This window comes from Podarcis tiliguerta (assembly GCF_965153285.1).
Source record: "Podarcis tiliguerta genome assembly, chromosome: 8".
Taxonomy (NCBI): Eukaryota; Metazoa; Chordata; class Lepidosauria; order Squamata; family Lacertidae; genus Podarcis; species Podarcis tiliguerta.
Genome location: NC_139541.1, coordinates 61,471,145 through 61,490,706, shown reverse-complemented (window position 1 = coordinate 61,490,706; position 19,562 = coordinate 61,471,145). Strand labels below are relative to the sequence as shown.

The 19,562-nt window shown below is 45.1% G+C and overlaps 1 protein-coding gene across 3 annotated transcripts; it reads left to right on the top strand.

Annotated features, from left to right (window-relative positions):
* The first annotated feature begins 2,584 nt into the window (after positions 1 to 2,584).
* On the top strand, positions 2,585 to 18,717 carry TRIM63 (tripartite motif containing 63). 3 transcript variants are annotated; one of them, XR_014514749.1, is made up of 9 exons: positions 2,585 to 2,906; positions 8,227 to 8,396; positions 9,856 to 10,024; positions 12,116 to 12,211; positions 12,481 to 12,714; positions 14,262 to 14,284; positions 15,145 to 16,163; positions 16,535 to 17,035; positions 18,040 to 18,717. XR_014514749.1 is itself a non-coding variant. In XM_083455803.1 (9 exons), the coding sequence occupies exons 1-9, from the start codon at positions 2,748 to 2,750 to the stop codon at positions 18,048 to 18,050; spliced, it is 1,059 nt and encodes a 352-aa protein (XP_083311929.1). In that variant the 5' UTR covers positions 2,585 to 2,747; the 3' UTR covers positions 18,051 to 18,717. The 3 variants fall into 3 exon arrangements, 2 of the variants coding, with proteins under 2 accessions (XP_083311929.1, XP_083311930.1); XM_083455803.1 differs by having other exon boundaries at positions 15,145 to 15,269; positions 16,964 to 17,035; XM_083455804.1 differs by lacking the exon at positions 16,535 to 17,035 and having other exon boundaries at positions 15,145 to 15,269.
* Positions 18,718 to 19,562: the final 845 nt, after the last annotated feature.

Here is a 19,562-nt window from a genome sequence, read left to right as displayed (position 1 = left end):
CAGAACTGGAAGGTATCTTGGAGGTCATCTCGTCTAACCTGCTGATCAATGCAGTTTCCTTGAACTGTGATTATGCTTCTTGCCTATCTTGACTGAGGGATGGGGCATGGAAGCATCTGGATTTTCACAGCTGGAATGGAGGCTGGTACAAAGATAAAAGTCCACTCCCCTGTGCCTCTTACCCTGCCCAACACTGTCATGGACTGGGAAAGTAGATTTTTCAGCAGTCAACAGTTAGTCTGCTCCTCGCTCCTGGATTCCCACTGGTGACACTGACCTAGAGATAATTTCATTACAAAATTCACCACCGCCCCTCCTCAGTCATGGACCTCCTCTCTGTGTATTCAGTTTCTGCCCTATCAGAGAAATGGGCTCCCCCCACAGAAGGCTTAGAGGTGTGGCTTGTTCTGTTTGCATGGAAGAGTAAACAGGGTCATTTCATTCCAGATCTTTGTGGCATCTTGTGGGGGCCAGTGAAATCTTCCATTTATTTTTCAAGGAAATCACTTGACCCTCTTCAAAACACGCACACAAGTCCCCCCAGCCCACTCTCACAGATGTGAGATCTTCCTGGGAATCATTGACCAACGTCAATAAAGATATCTCAGGAAATTGTTCTTTAAGTTGAGCAACAGACATACCTGTTTTTTCAGAGGCTTTTTGCAAGGCTGGTCCAGGACTAAGGATGGGGGCAATATCCAATTCAATTTGCATTTAAAATGAATTTACCTAATTTGCACTTTCTGAAATAATATGGAAAATGGAAACAAAGTCATCCTTCAAAATTCAGGCGTCTCCAAATTTTGCATTTCATTTGTCCAGGCAAGTCAAGTAATGTGTTGAAAAACACATTTGCTAGTGAAAAGTGTGTGTATCAGTGCACATATTAGTGAAAATAATTTACCCAAATGAATTATGCTAGGGGATATTTCTTTGCAGAAATATGTAAAGTTGCATACAACTTCCCTGTTTTCCATTAAACAATATTTTCACTCCCTCTCCCAACTTTTTAGCCAATCAGAAGGATTTCAATTCCCCCTTAGTTCCCAAGGTCCTAGGCTGAAGGGCAGAAAGGAAGTTCAGCAGAACAGGATCCCTTGAATATTTAAAACTTGTTGGGGTTTTTTTTGCACTTTTGAGCCTCCTGTGCAAAACAGCCTTCAAAGTAAAAAGCAGTCATTTTGCAACCCAACTTTTATGACCAAAAACCACAAACACAAAATGGCCAGACCTATTCTTTCACCTGGACTAATGGTAGCTTCCTATGTTTTGTTCCCAATTTCCAGCTGACAAGAGTTTTGCTATAAAATGTAGGTGTTAAGCAGACTAAACTGGATTAGTCTTTGCTAGATGTGAAGCATTTTCAGGATGCAGAGGCTACTGGGACCAATAAACAACCATGCCTCTTTCTCAGGGCCTTGAGTTTCTCTCCATAAATCTGTGAACCTCTAATGTCCACAGGACAGCTTCAGGCATTAACGGGTGGATGCACGGCTGGTTAGTGTCATTGGGTTCTTCTTTTTGATCTCCCGCCATCTAGGTTGGTGTCCCCCACTGCCTCTTGCAGGAGCATGTGGCATAATTCAGCCATGCACTGCATGAAGAACTACTTTCTTTTATCTGTATTGAACCTTCCAACATTCGACTTCATTGGATATCTATGAGTTCTGGCATTATGAGAGCAGCTGAAAAACGTTCCTCAATCCACTTTCTCCATGACATGCATAATTTTTGTCAGCTTCTGTCATGTCACCTTTTAATCGCCTTTTCTCTAAACTAAAAAGTCCCAAACGCTGCAACCATTCTTCACAGGGCAGTCGCTCTATCCCCTTAATCATTTAGGTTGTCCTTTTCCAAACCTTTCTTCTGAACCTAAAATATCCTATTTGAAGCAAGGTGACCAGAACTGTATACTGTATCCCTTCCCTCATTATCTCTAGTATGGGATTTGCCTTTCTCACAGCTGCTGCACACCAGGCCAACGTCTTCATTGAGCTATCAACTACGACCCCAAGGTCCCACCATAAAGCCTGGTGGTCTGTATTCAGTTTGGTGGGTCACACAAGTCCTGCAGGCTTTTTACTCTCAGTGGATACAGATCAGAGAAGAGAGGGCTGCAGCTTTGAGACATGGGCAATAGGGCTGAGAGATTCCAGAGCCAACAGTAATAAGAGGAGGAGATGTTAAGAGTCTGTGGATGGCAGCCGGTGCTGGAAATAGCAAACAATTTTGTTGAGTGCTTTGAGTTTAACCCTCGGTTTTCTGGAAGTCAGGGGTGACAGGTGGGCTCATGTTGCCTGTTTAACTCCCTGGAAAGTGTGACTGTGTTTACACAACGATGTCTCCAATTTCTTTGTCCCAAAAGACACTGCCGGCTGCAGCAGAGGAGAAAAATAATATACATCCCTGGAAGTTGACTTCCCAGCCTTCGAACAAATTGTCCTCAGCCTTGTTTACAGACCTCTCTCTGGAGGGGTCACCCCTCCCCATGTGACAGCATGTCAGCCTTTAGGAAACACGACCCTCTTCCCAACTGATCCTGCCAGCCAACGCACATGTGACTCAGATGATATAAATAGAGCAGAGGAGCTGTCTCAGACAAAGTGCAGAAGCCCAAAGGTTTGCTTGAAGGGTCAGCGCACACACTTCTAGAACCCAGAAGCAGACGGTGAGACCTTCTGCACAGAGCCTCTCTCCAGTCGCTTAAAAAAAAGAAAGGATATAATTTGGAAGCACCGAAGGGGGCAATGGATTACCAATCGAGCATCATCCGGGACTCTAACCCCATGGAGAATCTGGAGAAACAGTTGATTTGCCCCATCTGCCTGGAGATGTTCTCCAAGCCTGTGGTGATCTTACCTTGCCAGCATAACCTATGCAGGAAATGCGCCAACGACGTCTTCCAGGTTAGCAGGCATCCTATCATTATTGGTGTGTGTTGGGGCAACAGGGGTGGGGAGGGAGTTGTGGGTGTGTTTTAGGTGAGGGGGGAGCAGCGGGGAGTTGTGCCACTTAAATGTATAGATCACCTCTGTGCAAAAGAAGAAGGGGGAAAGGGCAGAAGATCTGGGTTCATCCCCAAACAATATCCCCAGTGTGGTGTACATATCTCAGGTTTGCGGATTCTACTGGGAGGGGGGCAGTTACCCGAACCCTGAGGTCCCCCCTGCCAAGTGGGTACAAACTAATAGCTTCACTGAGCTACAATTCCCAGCACCCTTAACAAACTACAGTTCCAAGGATTCTTGGGGGAAGCAATGAACTGTAAATGTGCTTCAAATGTACAGCCCACATGCTCCTATCCATGCTTATTCAGAAGCAAGTCCCACTGATTTCAACAAGACTTCCTTCCAATAATGGTTGCCTAAGACGGCAGTCTTTGACTTATGGCCAAGTGAGCATGGTTAGGGTCATAGAAAGAGATCAACAGCCCTCCTCACATGTTATTCATGTGCAAAACCTAAGTGTACAGCAGGGAAAGGGAGCCTCAGTCCCAGGGGCCAAATGCAACATTCTGGACCTCTCTCTCTGGCCCTTGGACCTCTCCCAGGTCCCACCATTTTACAGCCACACCCCCTGTCCCCAGGCCACGCCCCTCACTGGCCCCGCTTTGCAGCCCCTTGGGTGCTTCTGCCTGGCTGGAATGTGCCCTTGAACTATGATATTGTTTCTTGCTTTCCTGGGGTGTGTGTGTGTGAGAGAGAGAGAGTGTATTAAAATGAGCCAATAGCAAAAATTCACCTGTGTTGCTCCACCCACTTTTGCCTCTGGTCCCGCCCACATTGGGACACCTGGCTGTGCTGGTATACCAATTACACGGAGCCTCTTCTAGAGAGCAGGAGCTCATTGCGTTGGGCTTTTGTCTTCCACAACGTACAGTTGTGAAGAGCCTACGTCATCTTGGGGTGGGACTTTGTATCTTAAATTATAGACCTATATGTCAATAGCAACAGAATTTTTGCTCGTTAACCAATCAGTCGCATAAAAGCAGTAACAAAATGGGTATATGCAAAATGAATTAAGCCACTACAAAATGCACTATTCTGTTACAACTGCCTGTCACTTATTACCATTCATTATAATCTAAAATGGTAAATGCATGAGCCTGAGGGATAGCTCAGTTGGTAGAGAATGAGACTTAATCTCAAGGTTGTGGGTTCAAGCCCCATGTTGGGCAAAAGATTCCTGCCTTGCAGTGGGTTGGACTAGATGGCCCTCATGGTCCCTTCCAACTCTACAATACTATGCTTCTATGTCTTCTGCTCCCCTATAGCCCTTTAAAATTTTAATACACTGTTGGAAGCCGCCCAGAGTTGCTGGGGAGGCTAGGCCAGATGGGGTATAAGTAATAAATTATTATACAAGTTTTCACAGTCCTAAGTGTCACATAATAGTCTGGTTCATCCAATATGTACAGTACTTATTTATCCACTTATGCAACGAAGAATGGTCTCCATCATAGTGTTATCTACCTACACATACTGAAAGGCCAAAGTGCCCCTTTAATATGAGTGTGGAAAAGATTTCCCCTGACTTGAGAAAACCAAGCCCTTTCCCCAGAAGGACCTAAGGCTACCAAAAGAGCCAGGGAGATCCATGAAACCCCTCTCCCAACTTCTAGCTGAAAATAAATAAATAATCTCAACTCAACCTTGGTGCTACATGGCCTGGAATTTCCAGCAGGGAAATAGCTGCTTTAGTCTGTTGTGAGGCCTTAAAACAGAAGTAGCCAAGGTGGTGCCCGCCAGATGTTATGGATTACAACTCCCATCAGCCCCAGAAAACATGGTCAGGGGAGATGGGAGCTGTAGTCCAACAACATTTGGAGAGACCACCTTGGCTAGTACACCTGCCTTAGACTTAAAACTTTATTATGGTATTCACTTTTATGAACTAAAGGAAGTGCAATTCCAATCCACAAAAGTTTATGCCATAATGAAACAATTAGTCTTTAAGGTGTCACAATATTATTTGATGTTTCATAGAATGATCCAAGTTGGGCTCGTCTCTGGCTACTTCCAAGAACAGTTCCGTGTTCTTATTTCATCCCTGAACAGAATGCTATGTTCTGAAAGAAATCACCCTCTGCCCAATCACATTAATGAATGTATTGATTTATTGACTGAATAACTGGAACGACAAGATGAGCCAGCATTGAGCAAACTCATTAGCAGCGCTGTGCAAAAATGCAAAAAGGAAACGAAAAAGAAATATACTGTATCAATGTACTTTAGTTGCAACATGAGTTAAATATACAGTGGTACCTCGGGTTACATACACTTCAGGTTACAGACTCCGCTAACCCAGAAATAGTGCTTCAGGTTAAGAACTTTGCTTCAAGATGAGAACAGAAATCATGCTCTGGTGGCGCGGCAGAAGCAGGAGGCCCCGTTAGCTAAAGTGGTGCTTCAGGTTAAGAACAGTTTCAGGTTAAGAACGGACCTCCGGAACGAATTAAGTAGTTAACCCGAGGTACCACTGTAATGAAAATCGTGATAACGGTGAAATAGCCTTCATTACTTTTGCCAGGGGTCTCATCCCCTTGAAAATTCAAATACAACCCCTTTCCAATTTCAGTTTGTGTGAAATGCACCAAGACCACTTCCCAAGAGAAGCTGTGGCCAGGAGCCAGTTGATAAGAGTGCTGGGCCTTTAGGGGACCTGCTTTACTTCTGACACCACTTTTCCAAAGTGTGTTGATCGTTGTTGCCAAACCTCCAAGGCAACAAAACAAGGAGAGTCAGGAAGGAAAAGCCAGGGGCAGAGGAGAAATTGGATTCTCTTTGCTGGGACAGGGGGATTAAAGTCTTCCAAAAGGTCTTACAGTTTGACAGCCAATTGCGGAGGGGAAGGCAGGGACTGAAGTGCTTGTTGAAACCCCAACCAGACCTGTTGTTCCTTTATTATCACTAAGAGCTGCTTCTCGCAAGATGGCTTCCTGCACAGGCATAATTTCCATCCAGGGAAACCCACATGGCCACTGGGTCATGTGACAAATACATGTGTGAATGTGTCACTTGTAGATGGTGTGAAGAAGCAGTGTTTTAGGGAAAGCCGGTCCACAGTTTTACCTGATGTGTTTTTGTGCATCGCAACAGTCAGATAAGGGCAGATTTCAGAGGATGCTGGTGTTTCAGGTCTCATGCTGCTTTGGAACGTGCAAATTTGATAGATTCCCTTTTAAATGGGAACTGAATTGAATTTCTCCCCCATCTCTGGCTGTCACAGAGTTCTTCCTTTATGATCATAAGACCCTTAGAACAGCCCTGCTACTCTGAAGGCCTACCCTAGCCCTGCATTCTGCTCCCACAGTGGCCAACCAGATGCCTCCAGGAAGCTCACGAACAGGGCAAGACAGCAGTGACCCTTTCCTGTTCTTGCGCGGCAGTAAATGATATTCAGTGGCATACCTGCTCCAAAATCTGGAGGAGGATGAGACGCCATGACTTACAGAATCCTCCTTCCCACCGGCATCCATTTTGTACTGCTGGCAGTTCATGGTACAGTCACAAGAAGCTATTGTAAAAAAGATTAAAAAATAATAATTCCAACACTGTTTCAGCTCCTCTTAAATAGCAAAACCCTTCTTTCCCTTATAAGCCCCCACTTTGACTGAACCATCTCTAAATGCTCTGCTAAAGAGGACTGCAGCAAGTGGCCTGTTCCTATGAAGGGTTTCCAACCCATTCAGATCTGCTCATCAATAGGATGAAAATTAATCAAGGGCTGGAGCAGATTCTCTCACAGTCATTCTCTAATGGATGTGATTTGCAGCAGGCACAGGATGGACCAAAAGAAAGTACTTTACACTCCACACGCTTAGATGGGCTTTTAAAAAGGAATTAGATCAGGGATAAGGAACTGGGGAACTCCAGTTATTGTTGCACTCAAGCTCCCATCAGCCCCTGCTAGCATGGCCAATGGCCAGGGATGATGGGAGTTGTAGTACATCTGGAGGGTACCATGTGTTGTCCATCTCTGGGTCATACAAATTCATGGAGCATAGACTTAAAATCAGTGGGTATTATCCGTGATAAAGTGTGGGGCACCTTTCACATTCCCGAGGTTGCTCAGCTGCTTTGGACCTTAGGCATATTCAGCAAAGCTATATTTGCATTCTTCAGTTCTTGTCTTTGTAAGTTAGGGATGGGGATGGAAATCTGCCACTTTCAGTTTCTCATGTTTCTAATCTTAAATTCAATTCACATTTCTGCAGCAATTTGCAGTTGTTATTATTTCAATCCTCATGAAAAGCCTTCAGCATTTTAGTGTAGATCAGGCATAGGCAAACTCTGGCCCTCCAGATGTTTGGGACTACAATTCCCATCATCCCTGACCACTGGTCCTGTTAGCTAGGGATGGTGGGAATTGTAGTCCCAAACATCTGGATGGATGGCTGGCATTTGCCTATGCCTGGTGTAGATCTCTCCTTATATACACATTTTTTGCAGCTTTGACATGTGCTCATTTTTGCAAGCAATTTCTCCTCGTATAATGCATTTTTGTATGTTTTCTTCACCAATACATTCATTTTTATGCACATTTCCCCCTTATATATGCATTTTTGTTACATTGGTTGTTGAACTGCATCAGAAAATTTGGAGGTGTGAGTTTTGAAGGATGGCTGTGTTTTGGTTCTCACACATTTTCAGAAAGTGCAAATTGTGATGAATTCAGCTTTAAATGTGAGCCGAATCAAACTTCTCCTGCATTACTAGTTAAAGCAAGAATGGTGAACCAGTAGACCTCCAGGTGTTATTCAGCTATAACACAGGTGGGGAAATCTCAGCATCAGGAAGACATAGGTTCTCCACTCTAGATCTAAAAAGACATGTGAAATAGATAACATGCAACTATGTAATTGAAAACCTAGCTGTGGCCACTGATCTCCAGCTCCAACAGAAAGGTTGTTGCTGCAACAGTTATAAAAAGGGTCTTCTGGTTGGATCATCCACTTGGTTTGTTGAGCTTGGCCAGTTTTCCAATGTCATGCTCTGATACAAGTGCAAAGCATGATGGGGTTTTCCCATCCCATAAGGACAACTATGAATCATTCTTACAAGCGTCACCAGATAACTGTGATGATACTTGAATAGCTGAGCCCTCAGGTCATTTTTTCCAGGCCAAACGATGGTAGGATTGGTTGTTTTGTGGGGTCCTTTGCAAAAAAAAATTTTTTTTTAAGATTACTGAACTTTGCCCTTACATTGTTGATGGCACTTGCAGGCTGCTAACCCATACTGGCAAACGGCCCGGGGGACTACCATATCAGGGGGACGGTTCCGCTGCCCCTCCTGCCGCCATGAAGTCATCCTGGACCGCCACGGAGTCTATGGCCTGCAGAGGAATCTACTGGTGGAGAACATCATTGATATCTACAAGCAGGAATATACCAGGTTTGTATCACAGCTGCCTTCCTCTTGTTTGCCAAAGCTCAAGGGGGAAGTCATAGCTCAGAGGTAGAGCATCTGCTTTGCAAGCAGAAGATTCCACATTCGATCCTCAGCATCTTCAGGTAAGCCCGGGAGACGCCTCATCCGAAACCCTGGAAAGCTACTGCCAACCAGTAGACAATACTGAGAGAGATGGGATAAAGGTAGCTTCCTATGCTTTGAGGGAGAAGCACGGCTGTCACTCATATTTGGGAAGGATCCGTTTGTTAGAAAGCGGGCAGAAAAAAGCAGACCAGTCCAGGAACACTGGGAGGACTATAGGAACCCAGCACACATGCACTGATCCATTTCCATTAGAGGAAGTGGAATTTGGGAGGATTAGAGAGGTATCTGAATATAGTAGGGGAGGCGCTGATGATGCTTTGTGGGGGAGCGGGGTGTCATTAAGTCCTGCCCAGAGTGAAGAAATAGCATTGGCTTCCCAAAATAAAATCAACAGCTCTGCAGAGCCAGAGCTAGCTTCTTGGACACTTTGGCACGCACAGAAGCAAGGTCTAAACATAACCTCAGTGTGGAGGTTAATATTAGAGAGGAGGTGGGAGTCAGTCCAATTCCTACTGTACAAAGAGATGGCCAGGGTCTCGTCTCCATTACCTTCATGTCAAATCCACCCCCCATTATATTCTTGCAGAGAAGCTGGTAAATGTGGACTGGATGAGGTAACAGTTAAGTAGATTTGTAGCTGATTGACAAACCCAGAGAGTGCTCACTGACGGTTCCTCGTCACCCTGGAAAAAAGTGACAGGTGGGGTGCCACAGGGTTCTGTCCTGGGTCCGCTGTTGTTCAACGTCTTTATAAATGACTTGGAAGAAGGAATTGAGAGGATGCTCATCAATTTTGCAGATGAGCAAACCAGTGTGAACTGAACACACAACTATCTTTTGGAATCTGCACTTCTCCAAATTTTGTGATGCAGTTCCCCATTCAAAAAGCATGCCAAAAAAAAAAATAGATGAGTGAAAATGATGTACAAAGCTACATTATATGGGGGAGGGGGAAGCTTGCAAAATGCATATATTAGGCAAGATGCATACAAAGATGCATAGCTTAGAAGAAATAGGCACACACAAAATTTGTGTGGACTTTTTAAAAGGAAAAATTGCTAGTTGATGTGGAATTGGAATAGGGAAATGAGAAGCAGAGAAAGACAGAAATTGACAGATTTGTGCAGCTCTGTTGTAGCGGTTGGTTGCTTGCTGATGAAGGAGAAACACACCTGAGCCACTGTTCCCATTTAACCAAACTCACATGTGAACTCTGGCTTTATTCCCATAAATAAAAAGACGCCATTAAGATGAGAAAAGAGGAGGGAATATGTGTGCTTGTCTTTAAACAAAAGTCCATTATCTCCAGGACTAAGAGTCTCATCTATCCAACTGGCTTCTTTTGTGTTTTCTCCAGCCGACCCCTGAAGAAGGGAAACCACCCAATGTGCAAGGAACACGAAGATGAGAAGATCAACATCTATTGCTTAACTTGTGAGGTGCCCACCTGCTCCATGTGCAAAGTCTTTGGGGCTCACAAAGACTGCGAAGTGGCACCCCTTCAAAGCGTCTTTCAGGGCCAAAAGGTACCAGCTTCACACTCGTTTTCAAACTTTTTTAAAAAAATTCTGCCTCCAGAAAACCCTTCCCGCCATTGGCTCACCTGCAGGGGGACTCCAAAACCCTTGCCCTGGAAACTCTCAAGTCGTTGAACATTATTACAAGAGCAGGGAACCTCAGACCTAGGGGCCAAATGTGGCCCTCCAGTCTTCTCCTTTGGGACTCTCCCTAGGCCACTCTTTTGCACCTCTATCCAATTGCCAAAAAAAGGGACCCTGCTTTTTCCACAATGTAAATATATAACCCTACTGAAACCTCCCACACATGGCTGGCTTGTTGGTGGTAGGGCATAAGCTGTCTTTCAAGGAAGCTGTTGTTCACCATTAATGATCTTCTCATTGAGGAATCCTTGATAAGCTTCAGAGGAATCTCAGGGGGGAGTCAGATCATTTTTGATTCCAGAGTTAATTGTCTTATTGATGAGTTGTGGACTTTTAAGATGGCAATGGACATTATTTCACGTGTGGCAAGCCAGACCTGCTATGTTTTAGTACCCACCTTCCAAGTGGGGTCCTGGATTTCTGCCCCAAACTCTACCTGGATGGCGCCAGTATTGGACACGACCACATTAGAGCAAAAAGGGGACCCATTAGGAAACCTTAGCGCATTGCACAAGGACAAAAGGGTTCAGTCCCTTGACCTTAGCGGGGTTCACATCTCATTGCTTGGCATGCAGATAGAGCAGGAGGGAGCATCTCCCATTTGGGCTGAGAGGTGATTGGAGACATTAGGATGTGCTGCGCTGTGCCTTTCAGGAATAGCCTTTGACCGCTAACACAGCTGGTATGGATATACACAGATGACTGCAGCCCCCAAGCAGCCACCAGCAGATTATATTTAGAGTCACTTGAGAGCTGCGAGGCGGTGGTGGACCCCTCAGAAAGGCGTTCAGTCCCAAGGGAGCAGCTGTGAGCAGGGCTGGGTGGCTGGAGGTCTTTCCCTGGGCTTCTTGGATGGGTGCCATGGAGACTGCATGATTTCTCTCACAGGAGTCAAACAAATCAACCACTGGGTCCCTTCCCCACTGCAAGCACAGCGAAGGGCCATAGTTCAATGGTAGAGCATCTTTTTGGCATGCAGAAGGCCCCAGGCTCATTCCCCAGCGTTGAGAGTAGAACCCATGTGTGGAAGTTGCAACTATAAAATAAATAAACCTGCCATGCAGGGATAAGTGGATCACCTAATGGCTTCGTCACCATTCACAGCTCACGGTGCAACTCATCCTTCTCACCACAAAGCTAGGTTGAGCTTTGGCGTAGCAAACCAATGTCAGTTGCACTGTTTGAGTCATGATAGGGACAAAACAACTGCCCCAAGGCCCACTCACCCAACCAACCCAGGCCAAGCTGTGCATGGCACATTGTCCATGTGAGAGCCACAGTTCAGACAGCCTTTTGGATCCTTGGAAGGGGGGCGTTGCCTAGCGGCCAGATGACAAAAGACCATCTGTGCTGGCTTCTGCTTGGTGAAAAGCCCATTGTCTCCCAAGGGCTGAAAGGATCACGTGAAGGTGCCTTCAGAAGGCATCAGGTCTACAAGGTATTGAATTTGCGAGGAGCATGAGGAGAGGGATTTGCACAAGCAACCACTGAGCTGAGGTTTTCTTAGCAACAATCTCTGTTTCCTTAGGAAGCCCTGCCTCATTCTTTCAGAGACAAGGGGTCTTGGGCTGTGGTGTGCTGGGGCAAATGGCACCTTGCTGAGTTAATAATGATAATGATAAACGTTTTCTGCACTGCACAACCCCCCTCAAGTCCCTGCCACCAGTTTACAGTCTAACGAAACATGACATGAAAGGGAAAGGGGATAGAGGAGAAAGGGAAACAAGCCAATCTAGGCTGGAGCTGTTTGTATTACAAGAAACACACACCCCAGCCCTGTCCGAACCCAAATTAGAGGGTTCCTCTTTATCTCCTCTATTAGGATCTTTCATTTATTCCCATAGCCACCCCTTCTTTCACTATTATCCAGAGAAACAGCATGGCATGCCCTTTCTCTCGAAGGAGAAGGGGCATGCAGGATTCCAATCTATTTTTGTTGCCTTCTCTCACACACAGACGGAGCTGACCAACTGCATCTCTATGTTGGTGGCAGGCAATGACAGAATACAGACGATCATCAACCAGCTGGAAGAGTCGTGCAAAGCCACTGAGGTGAGGAATGCAACAAATGACTGAGCCCTTGGAAATCTGAGCGGCGGAAGGGAAACACAACTCTGAGATGGCTGGTGCAGGTGTTGACAGGGCGAGGGGTGGGGGAGGAGAAAGATGTCTGCTTTTCTCTGAGGTTCACTGGCTTCCCTCTTTTTCCAAATCTGGGCAGCTAAATCAGGGGAGAAGTCTACTACTCCATTTAGACAAAGCAGTCGCTGCAAACCCACCATGTTCCTCACCCTCACTTGTTTCCTCTCAATCCCTGGCAGGAGAATGGCCGGCAGGTCAAGCAGGACTTGTGTGAGAAGTTTGAAGCCCTCATTGCCACTGTAGAGGAGAGGCGGAGTTGGCTGCTGGAGCGCATCTCCAAGGCGCAAGAAGAGAAAGTTGGCTTCATGCAGAACCTCATCCAGCAGTACAAAGACCAGCTGGAGCAGTCGAGCAAGCTGGTGGAGAGCGCCATCCAGTCCATGGAGGAGGAGGCAGGAGCTGCTTTTCTCATGGTGAGGCAAACCTATGGGCAATTATGGGGAGCCTGTGGACCACCAGGTGTTGGTTGGACCACAACTCCCATCATAACTAGCTACTGGGGTTGCTGGTGGGAGCCCAGCGACATCTTGACAGCTATAGGTTCTCTAGCCCTGTGCTAAGGAAGTGGAGTGGGTGGCCAACTCCTCTTTGTCTTCTGGCTGGAGACCAAGACCAGATTGCCCTCCTGCTCACTTCCATAGCTGCAAGAAACTCAGTGCAGCAGGCCTTGACAATCGTAATCATAACTGCAAGATTTTCTTTGATGACCATTGTGGGTCCATCACTGGCAGTAGAGAAGGATGGTTGCCTGCACATCAGGAACCTTTAGCTCTGCTGAGACACTGCTTTTCTACTGGAAGTAGAATTTAAAAGGCTGGTTCCACATGGGGCAACATATCATTCCATCCATGTCCAGCAACAGCCATCCTCCTGGCCTCGATCAGGGGTGGGGGAACCCCGCCGGCCAACTTTGACAGATGGGCCGGGCAACCCAGCTGTCAGTCAGATGACACCATTGTGATGGCAGATGACTCACAAAGCAGGTTGCCCTGCCCACCTGCCAAAATCCCTTGCGCAGGGTTCTCAAAATGGCTACCTGTTGCTGGAGGTGCAGCAGCAGCCACATAGAACAGCTCACAGAGCCATTTGCAAGTCTCCTCAAGGGTGGAAAGGAGCAGCACAGGGGGCCTTCAAAGAGCACTGCTGGGAGCAAGAAACTATTTACATGAAATGGAAACTGCTTTCCCCTCCTTGAGCAAGCCATCCCCCTGCCACCTATCAGGGTTGTTGGGAGCCCTCCTTACTTCAGCAGAGGAACAAGTGGGAGCCCATTTTAGTCTCCTGACCGTTCCTTTGTAGCCTCACCCTTCCCTGCTCCACACTGTGCCACCCTCTTCGCTGCATCTCCCTCCTTCTTCCAGGAAGCAGCAGCGACTCACCTGCCAGGCCAGGTAAATGTCTCCACCCCACCATCTACTATTAAATTCTGCTGAGTGCTAGCACCAATCACAATTGAGGGAGAGAGTGACTTTACCCAAAATAAGTCCAAGGGAGACTTTGCATATCCTTTTTCAACTCTCCGCCTGCTGCTTTAGGAGACCCAACCTCCAAACTGGCCTCTAGATCAAAATATTTGAAAAGAATCACTTAGCATATGTCAAATGCCATATAAATGCTATCTCAGTAGTTCCGACAACAACCCTGGAAGGCCACTATGAGACTAAAGGAGAGACACAAGTTCTAATCCCCCTTCAGCCAGAAAACTCATTAGGTGACCTTGGGCCAGCCACTATCACTCAGCCTAACCTACCTCATAAGGTTGTTGTGAGGATGAAATAGGAAGGGGAAACCAGCTATGTTGCCTTGGATCTCTAGAGGAAGGGCAGATGTTCAAAGCAGGTCAAACTTTTAAGATACTGCCACTAAGGGGGGCACAGTTTAAAAGTGAAATGTCTTTCTCCACTAATGATCACTCTCTGTTTTTTTTTCCCCTCCCCTCCCTGTTTCTTCCTCATTCCAGTCTGCCAAGCAGCTCATTAAAACGTAAGTCCTGGAACACAATTTTCTAAATTGCAGCTTCTGTGTGCAAATTCTTCTGTATGCTGTTCTTCTCAATGAATACAGGATCCTAATGAGAAGCTCTCTCTGACTGAAAGCTTAAAAACAAGGCTCCTTTTCAGAGCTGACCAGCTTAGAAGGGGTGGGCTGTTTTTTGTTTCTTCGCTGAGTTGTAATACTCCTGCTTGCAGAAATTGAGAGGCAGAATAAAGATCATAAAGTATGCTTGGTTTGGTTTGCATTAAAGGTGAACCTTCCATATCCCCACTTCCTCTTGTTCCACTTCTTCCACACACCCCACTCCAGAAAACTTATCTTTAGTGCTCTATCAGAGCAAACAGCAATTTGGGTTTTCTCTGGATTGATGTTTGCTCTGATTTAACACTAAAGAGTGGGTTTTCCCTGTGAATGGAGCAGCGTAAAGAAAAAGAAAAAGGCTCAAACCCATGCCTAGAAGGTGTGGGTCAAGTGGGAAACTGCTTGGACCCCTGCTTTTTAGGCACAAAACAATCAGAAGTGTGGATCAACCCAATAGGTGAACCAAACCAAAGCCATCCATTGAAATAAATTTCAGGATGAGTTATAACCAAAATTAAAACAACACAATGGGTTAATGAAGTTCTGGGATAACTCATCTGGGAATAAGCCCCACTGAGCATACCTGTAGGACTTACTTGTGAGTGAATTACACTGCACAGGTGCAGTCCTCTACCTACTTACCTGGGGGTAAGTCCCATTGAATTGAGTGGGGATTAACTCTGAGTAGACATGTATATGATAGCATTGGGAAACGCACTAAGAGCAGGAAGAAAAAAACATCTCTTTCCATCCTGTTTTCTCCATAGAATTATCGAGGCATCGAAGGGTGCTCAATTGGAGAAGATTGAGCCAGGTTTTGAAAACATGGATTATTTTACCATAGACCTGGAAAACATTGCAGAAGCCTTGAGAAGCCTTGACTTTGAGACAGGTATGGTAAATATGGCACCTTTTCAGTGTTCTTGTCATTTAAAGAATTTTCCCCCTCCAATTAAAATTAACAACAACGACTTCCAAAGTAACTTATAGATCAATAAAACCAAGACCAAGTCCCTACCCCCAGAATTCCAAAGATACAACAGAAATGGAAACTAGATGATACAATACAAAAAATCGTTACAAGTCATCTCTCAAGCTATACTAAGTACTACTGCATGCCAGCTGTCAAACACCGTCTATCAAATACTGACACCAAATTTCCTTCAGGGTTTCCTTGAAGGGGTCACATGCAGTTATCAGATATATGGTGCATGCCCAGTAAATATTGAAGATATGTCAAGTGTTCTCCTGAGCAAACATTCATAATGGAAAATTTGGCAGAGAAAATTCCTCTTGTGTCTCAATTGCCTCTCCCACCTGCTCTGTGGCTAAGGTCCATTGCTCCCTACTAAGGACAGCTGCATCACCTTGTTTTCTGTTATTAGAGAGGTTGAGCAGACTAATGAAACTGCCTCTACCTGAAAGCTACTTGCAAAACAAAGATAAAGGATTATTAGCACAGTTAGAAATCATAACTAATATTTTCAAATACTGCCCCTTTAGGCACAAAAGGTTCTCAGAGAACCCCATGCATTGTTCTTTATGAAGAAGAGATCACAGCTCAGTGGTAGAGCATGTGCAAAATATTCAGAGCGTCCCAGGTTCAGTCCCCAGCATCTTTGGGTAGGACTGGAAGAGACTTCAACCTGAAACCCTAGCGAGCCCCTGCCAGTCAGTGTAGACGATACTAACTGGGCAGACCAACAGTCTGATCTGGTCTAAGTCATCCTTCTGTGTTCCTCTGAAAGGATGGTTGCAGTGAGCAAGCTGCTTTCCTCCCTGTTATGTACTGAGTTGAATAGGATCCAAACTGCAGCAGTCTGATTGGTCCTAGAACAATAGGATCCAAATTGCAGCAGTCTGATTGGTCCTAGAACAATAGGATTCAGAATGCATCAGTCTGATTGGTCCTAGAACAATGCAGCAGTCTGATTGGTTGGCAGGAACCACCCAATCAGGCTCCAGATATAAGTGAATCCACAACCTGATTGGCTTACAGTAGAATTCCAGAATTAACCAATCATGTGCAGCCCATTGTGTAAATAATGTATATAAAGCAGAGACTTTGAGGGGACTTTCATTCATTCCTCCTCACCACTATGAGCTGAATAAAGAGCATGAAATCACTTTGCGACTCTGAGTATATTTCACTCCCAGTGTTTTCTGCGAGGGACCATAGGTCAGGGGCAGAGCACAGATTTTTCCAGAAGGTCTCCAGTTTGGTTCTTGGCATCTCTTGTTTAAAAGGGATCTGGTAGCAGGAAGTGGAAAGACCGTAGTAGCCTCAGCCACTGCCATTCATCAGAGTAGACAATAGGGGAGCTAATTGTTGGCTGTGCACACACCATACATTTAAAGCACACACATCCCTAAAGAATCATGGGAAATGTAGTCTGCTAAGGGTGTCTGTGATGGGTGAACTACAACTCCCCTGATTATTTTGGGCTGATGGTGTACTCTAAATGTATGTGTAAGATCCTTCCTAGCTGAAGTCCTGGCATCAAATGTCAGTGGATGGTTCCTTGGTAGAAAAGGTGGTTCTAAATCTCCTGCATTGTTTATCTCTCCGCCCCCCCCCCTTTTAAGATGAGGAAGATGAAGAGGTGAATGAGGAAGAAGAAACAGAAGATGGAGACCCACAAGATGAGAAGGTGGATGGTACGTGCATAACTGGAGCAAGCCTGAGCAAGTGAAAGAGAAATGTGGCTGTTGAGAAACTCTCTTAACTTTGGCTGCTCAGAGTATCCACATTCTTGCTGAGGACTGGTGTTTGCGTGGCACCTTGAATCATGGCAGTGCTATTTTCATTTCAATACCGTGAGGGGGAAAATGGCTGCCATTGATGGAGGCAAGGAGATTCACAGTGCAATGGCACCCTGTCACTGGAATGCTGTTCTCAGCAAAGAACACAGGCTAGAGGAAAGAGAGGCCCCATCTGAACTATACATTTAAAGCAGTGTCATACCACTTTAAACAGCCATGACTTCCCCCAAAGAATCCTGGGAACTCTTTGAGAGCTGCAATTACCAGAGTTCCCTTGGAAGAGAGACTGATGACCAACCCCCTTCCCAGGGCACTTTGGGAATTGCTCTGGGAGGGGAATAGTGCTCTGTGTAACTTGGGGTGAACTACAGTTCCCAGAATTCTTTGTGTCAGTCAGTCAGCCAGTCAGTTTTATTGCACGTAGCCAAAGGCTGCTGCAATGTACACAGAATCATTCAACAATTAAAAGAAAATATACTGGATTGATGCAAAAAACTTAAAACATTTATATTATCAAGACATTACCTATTCTAAACAGAGCTATAAAAGTACCTTAATATACAAGTTAAGACATTAAACAATAACATTTATAAGCTAAAATTATCACATGGCCACTAATATGTTAATTAATACAATGTGCAATTATATTCAGAGTTTGGTGATAAAGATGAATTCTTTGTGGATAGCTAAGTGGTATAAATGAGCTTTAAATGTTCAGTGTGGATGGAGAAACATTCTTCCCTGTTACAAGGCAATTGCCTCCAGCTGTTGGCCATGTTAGTTGGGGCTGATGGGTTTGGGGGTCCAATAACAATTGGAGGGTCCACACATTCCCCATCCTTTCCTTGTGTACTAAACTGGTTTCACTTACATGTCGTTTCCACCTTTGTTTGTTTCAGGTCCTCAGTAACGAAGGAGGAGGGGAAAATGGATTCCAGAGAGGAAGGAGAAATTCTGCCTGTACGGACTGGGAAGACTTGGGGAGGGGGAGGAAGAGGGGTGTAGTGGGGTGGGACGCCCAAACTGAATGCCCAACAAGCAATGAGGAAAAGGAGCAGGACGCAGTTCAGCTGAAGAAGAGCCATTTGGGATGTGGAATTCTTGGCAGTCCAGAAAGAATACTTGCACAAGGACACTTTTATACACGGGTGCAAAAAGGAACCTTTCATACATTTTATATGTTGTTGGTGTGTGTGTTTTTGTACATAATTGTCATGCACTTGAATTTTTTTTTGTAAAGAAGAAAAGATAAGCTTTTTCTCCCCTCAGGTTTTTTTTTTGGGGGGGGGAGGGAGCATTCAGAGCACCCTTCCGCAGACCGAAGGATGCCAATTCTGGGAATTAGTTAGAGTTTCTTTGCACTGCTTAGACTGTTAGGAAAAATGGGAAAGTTTTAGTGTTAGTAGACCTTAGCTAACCAACCGTACCAATAGTTTTAGTCACCTTTTTTGATCTAGGAAGAAGGATCTGATAAAAGAATATTATCTGCTTCAATACCTGTAGCTGAACTTTAAAAGGTGTCTGCCGATTTTACTTCTTTGTTGTATATAGTTAAAATAAAATGAATTCCAGTTTTATCTCAATTGGTTATTTATTTCAGCCAATCAATTTCTATTATTATGATCACAGATCAGCCACTAAGTTACAGTCAAACAAATGCAGTTTTCAGGCCAAGAAAAGACTATTAGGAAGAATTACCGGTACTTATTTAGAATATTTATAACCTGCCTTGCAAACAAATGATTCATACTTAAGTTATAATACTAGTGTGGGGAACTTTTGGTCCTCCTCTAGATCACGGGTGGCCAACTCTCAAGAGACTGCGATCTACTCACAGAGTTAAAAACTGGCAGTGATCTACCCTTTTTGGGGTTCAGGCCAAAGTTGTTGAGCTTCTTTGTGGGGTGCCAGTTATTTGCCGGTGATCTACCACAGACGTCCAGTGATCTGCCGGTAGATCGTGGTCTACCTGTTGGACGTGCCTGTTCTAAATGTTGCTAAACTACAACTCTCATTAGTCCCAACACACAATGGTCCTGTGTCATTTATTTATTTATTACATTTGTATACTGTAGACCCTCAGATCTCAGGGCAGTTCACAATACAGTGGTGCCTCGCAAGACGAAAAGAATCCGTTCTGGGAGTCTTTTCGTCTTGCGGTTTTTTCGTCTTGCGAAGCAAGCCCATTGATGGAGTAGCGCTATTAGCGCTATTGGCTAAAAAAAGGGCTAAAAACGGCCTTTTTAGGGGGGGGATTAGCGGTTTTGCTGCTAAAATGCTTTTAGCAGCTTAGCGATTCAGAATAAGGGGTTTTGGAGCAAAAAAAATAATTCGTTTTTTTTTGTCATTTTTCATCTTGCGAAGCAAGCCCATAGGGAAATTCGTCTTGCGAAGCGCCTCTGCAGACGGAAAACCCTTTCGT